Source organism: Montipora capricornis, chromosome 9 (genome assembly GCF_036669925.1).
Source record: "Montipora capricornis isolate CH-2021 chromosome 9, ASM3666992v2, whole genome shotgun sequence".
Classification (NCBI taxonomy): Eukaryota; Metazoa; Cnidaria; class Anthozoa; order Scleractinia; family Acroporidae; genus Montipora; species Montipora capricornis.
The window spans coordinates 42,424,116-42,429,115 of NC_090891.1; the positions used below are offsets into that span (position 1 = coordinate 42,424,116).

The following is a 5,000-nucleotide window of genomic DNA, read 5'->3' on the forward strand; positions in this document are numbered from 1 at the left end:
TATGAATAATCACGGCGTTTGGGTAGACCAGAAATTCAAGAGATTGTAATTTTTGGTGAAAGTTACCGTGGCTCAGTAAAGTTTTCAATCTATCCACCTACCTACCAACCAACCTCCATCACATTCGAATTAAAAAAAACTGATTCTTGCAAATCGATAAGCGGTAAATACAAATAAATACAGTCCTGGTGAAAGCAGAATCATGGAATGGGTTGGAAAGAATGTGATGAGAAATCCGCGAGGAATAGGCGTTCCTTTGGGCAAAGAGAAGATCGAAGTCCCCAACCCATTTTTCTGTCAATAGTTTTTGTGCGGAACCTTTGAAACATAGTTGCAAAACCATTATTCACGAATAATTTGGGGACTGAAAGCACAGATTTTGCCGTCCGTGGCGGAACAACGTATATGAGGGCCACGAAGGAGGGGGGAAGTGGCAATCCCATTTCCCAATCCAAATTCGGAAAAAATTCCCAGTCGAAGTGGCAAGATTTTTCAGCTTAGAAATCCCAGTCCCAGCTACTAAAATCCCAGACGGAGTTTTGATAGGGAAAATATAATTTTCGAGCATCAATATGTTGTATGAAGCAGTTAATGGTAAGTCTCAAAACGAAACATGAGATTACTGAGGAACGGAGATAAAGACAGTGTGAGGTATAATTTGTAGCTGCTTGGGTTGCATACCCAAGTGTCTGCTGTAAAAGGCCTGCCATCACCTGGCACATGAAAGCATTCTGAAGACCCCCATTTCTATGGATTCGTAGGTTGGCTAAACAAGGAATTATTCCATTCTCGTCACCAGAGCCTCGGATCGACCCAAGGCTCCGGGAAACTCTATGTAGGAGGGTTCTCTATGTAGGAGGGTTCTCATAGCCAAAAATTGGCTATTTGAACCATACGGCGCCTGCTCACTCATCGTGCTAACATGAATGCAGCAATTATAGACACTTTTGATTGTTCTTCACTATAAACAATGAGAAGACACTTTGTTCCAGGGTTTCCCAGAGCTTTTCTCTACCTCAGCCAAGAGAAGAGCTCTGAGGTCGAGATTGGGCATTATTCTTAAACACAACTCTGGAGCAACATAATTCCTTCTCTAAATTAACGATTATCGTTAATTCGTAACTTTCTTTGAATTTACTATTATCGTTGATTTGGGACACCGTGTCCAAGGACTTGTGGTAGCTGTCATATCCGTGGATTTGATTGGCTGTGTCGAAAAGGGGGACGGGGACGCGGGGACAGGGAACGTAGGACGTGAGGACTCGGGGACTCGGGGACGTGGGAACTCGAGAACGCGAGGACTCGGGGACTCGGGGACTCGGGGACTCGGGGACGCGGCGACACATTCTCGAAGTATAGAATTTCACAAATGGGAGAACATCCCCAAGAAAGTTGAATTGCTTATGTTATTTTGCAAAAATGATCATCTGTATGCTTTTCAATTGCAAGTACCAGCTAAATACACAGCGAAATTCAAAAATTGGATTCTCGATCAGTCATTCTCGCCACCCGTTACAGAGCTCGACTGTGAAACAAAGCAGACCTAATGACCCATAGCTGACACTGCAGCTGAAATTTCACGTTGCAGCGTTTGTTGTTGTTGCACAAAAACTTGACCCTTATGACTGCTTCTCTGTAACTGAAGTTTAAATACCATGCCAATGTCCTTGTTGGCGGCATTGTGACTGTATCTTTCCGGGCGCTTATTCAATTTGTTACCTTTGATGAAAAATTTGGTTTGTCACCGTTGATATTGGGGAAAATATGTGGTTGGTTGAAGATTTTATCTAGACTAAGGAAACCAGAAAAGACTGAACGAACTGAACAAGTATAAATAAATCCGATTGTTTCGGCTAGACTGTGCTAGTGCATGACCTCGGTAGTTTCTGAAAAACAGCTACTCTATGATAGGGAGGATTTGGGGAGTTTACTCTAGTACAGGGTAGCAAAATTCAGCTGAACCAGCTCTGGTATAGGCTAATGGTTCCAGGGTCCTAGTGGCACATCCCCGACCCAGAAATTCCTAAGGTACCGCCCCCGGGCCAGACGCTAAATAACTCTTGGCTCAAGTGTGTGAAGGCTTGACCAAGTTTATAAATTGACATATTTTTGTTTTACTAAGAGGAAAAATTTATCCAATCGACGTTAACTTGAAATGTGCATGCTTAGCTTTCTACTCGCTCTTTCATCTGAAATGTGTCACGTGATTTTTAACGGCTAAAAACGATTTAAATCTTTTAGCGGAAACAAGGGTGGAAAACTGAGTCATCTTATATCAAGCTCCCTTGCTCTATTACTCCTATCGAGGCTTTATCACTCTGCCTTTTAATCATATGCCTATCTTAAATAAAAATTAAAAGAAAAAAAAACCGATAGGTAGGTATAATTATACGTTAATGGTAGTTTTAAGCAGTTTCAAGCAAAACGTTGTCGGAATTTTTTAGGGTAAACGTTCCCCCAAACTCAAAAACAAGCGTTAGGACGTCTTCAGTCAAAAAATGTGACGTGATCGACACAGACAACTACGAGTGAAATGCATAATTAAAAATGAAAAGGTTAGGATGCAGAAAGTGGAAGTAAAATATTCAAGCCTCGATATACTTGGGGAATTGTAAAATGATCTGAGAAATGGTCATACCAACGTTTCGGTTATGTTGCCTATGTCAAATAAGGACTTAATGCAAAAAAAATGTGTCCCTTCCTTTTACCTAAATTACTCTACTATGTAACTTGATAGTCACCTTTTTATGAAGACGAGTAATAAACTATTCTATAAATATTTACTACACCTCTGTTTCACATTGTACAAATGAGGAACTTAAAACCGGGGTACAACGCATTTACGATCAACATCCCCACATGCCAGAGTCCCCACGTCCCCGAGACCCCGAGTCCCACGTCCCACGTCGACACAGCCGATTGGAATTGAACCAGGAGTGTCTACTCTATATGAACCGCTTCTTTCCGCTTCACCACTGAAGATCAAGACACCGCACTAGAATATCGCCATAGAATATCGCTGCTGAAGTGTCATTAGGCCTAAGTTTTGATTTTAAAATGCTTAGCTTTGTCTTGTAGTTTGGAAACTAACCTTTTGCAGTATTTAATATTGTTTGTTGCTGAGTGATAATACAACATTATCAAATAGTGTTTAAAATATTGTCCCTGAGTATCTAGCGGTGTGGTGGTTGTGCATTGCTACCGGTAAGTGGTTAGGTGACAGGTTAGTCAACATTCCCAAGTTCGAGTCCTATGTCCATACACTTGGGTTATCTTTTAAAAATATGTATGACCATGTCCCATAATCCATTTAAAGCTTTCGGTCTTCTAAATGAACGATAATAGTAAATTCAGAGCAAATTACGAATTAACGATAATCGTTAATTCAAGGTAGAGAATCACGGGTTGCTCTGGAGCGTGACAAAGGCAAATCGCGCAACATTGTTACCATTGTTAGTCATGTGACCAGATGCAAAGATGGTGGAAGTGGAAGGGAGTCGTGCACTCGGCGGATACGATGAAGAGTTTGTGGAAGATATAGAAGACGATTGGCTGTGTCCAATTTGTCATCTGCCACTAAAAGTGTCGGTTCAAACCGAGGTATGCGGACACAGATTTTGCAAACTTTGCCTTGAAGGACACTTCACGAGGTATGCGTAACTAACCGTGAATTGTATTTTCTTGTCGCATTGCTAAGCGCTGCATAACGTCTGCGATGGAAAATTGGCGACATTTTGCATTTGCGTTATAGTCATAGCGTATACAGTAACTCCGAAAGGTTCCTTCGAGGCTAGGCTAAAGAATACAGGGCCGTGAAGAGACAGCATTTCTCAAAGATTGTTCCGTATAATTGTATGCACCCATACGCCGATTTACACGGGACGATTTGTGTCGCATGCGACAAGCTCACGACAGGCCTACGACATGACTTACGATTGTCACAGCGTTTTAAAACATGTTTTAAAATGCTACGACATTTTTTCTGACGAACACAACAATCGTAAATCATGTCATGGGCCTGTCGTAATCGGCTCTAAGGATGCGAGAGCGCAAGACGTCACGTTATTTTGAAACATTAGTATCGGCCGATTCAACTGATCGAGGAAAAAATTTCCATAAAAACTTCAAATAGCGATGTTTCTTTTCGTAAATTCATTTTATGGACAGCCAGATAAGTAAAGTTCACTCACCCTCTATTTTCTGCGTTGTCCTGAGTGATGTGATGGGTTTTGGGACTTTTCGATTTCCTCTTCAGATCCGTCACGTCGTCGCATACAATCTAAATAGACAAGGCTTGCAACTTCCAAGACTGGTCACAGCCGAGTGCCTCCAGAATTTAGCCGAATTTCTCCCACTTCCAAGGGTCGCTCGCCTCCAAGCCTTGGAAACGTGAAAAGTCGATAATTTTGGTACAACAAGTTGCAAAAATAGTGGAGACACTTCACCCTCTTGGGGCATTATTAACATTATTAATTTACCTATTATCTCTCACACTACAGCCCCCTCCCCACCCCTTCCCCCCTTATCAGTGTTGCTAGCAAGACAAAAAAAATTGTTGCAAACTTCAACAGTCAACACTGAAAGGGGGAAAGGAGAAGGAAAGTGGGAAAGCTTTAAATTCTAGATACGGTGGGTATTGGAAGCTAGAAAAGGTGTTTTTTAATGGAAGTGTCTCAACAATTTTGCAACTTGTTGTAGCATTGTGCCAAAAAACATGGCATTTCCACGGCTCTGCAACCTAAAAATCCTGCTCGATTTTCAAGTTCTCTCATGTTTTTTCTATCTTTCATATGATCGGGACAGGACAGAGCCATAGTTGGAATTTGATCAAAATTAAAGTAACCAATCAAAAAGCTCAGATTTCTCCCAAGAGAGACAAAATTATTAATCTGTGCTTTTTGATTGGTTAATTTGATTTTGATCGAATTCCAATGATGGCTCAGTCCTGTCCCGTTAATATGACAATAGAAAAACCTGAGCGAGGCTTGAAAATCGAGCAG

At 41.4% G+C, this 5,000-nt stretch overlaps 1 protein-coding gene across 1 annotated transcript in view; it reads left to right on the forward strand.

The window, feature by feature from the left end:
* Positions 1–3,450: 3,450 nt before the first annotated feature.
* The window catches only part of LOC138015076 (TNF receptor-associated factor 4-like), a 12,431-nt gene continuing 10,881 nt past the window's right edge, over positions 3,451–5,000 (forward strand). The window contains exon 1 of the mRNA XM_068861985.1: positions 3,451–3,650. Within this exon, the coding sequence (XP_068718086.1) occupies positions 3,478–3,650 (173 nt within the window). The 5' untranslated portion in view covers positions 3,451–3,477. The remainder of the gene's footprint in view (positions 3,651–5,000) is intronic.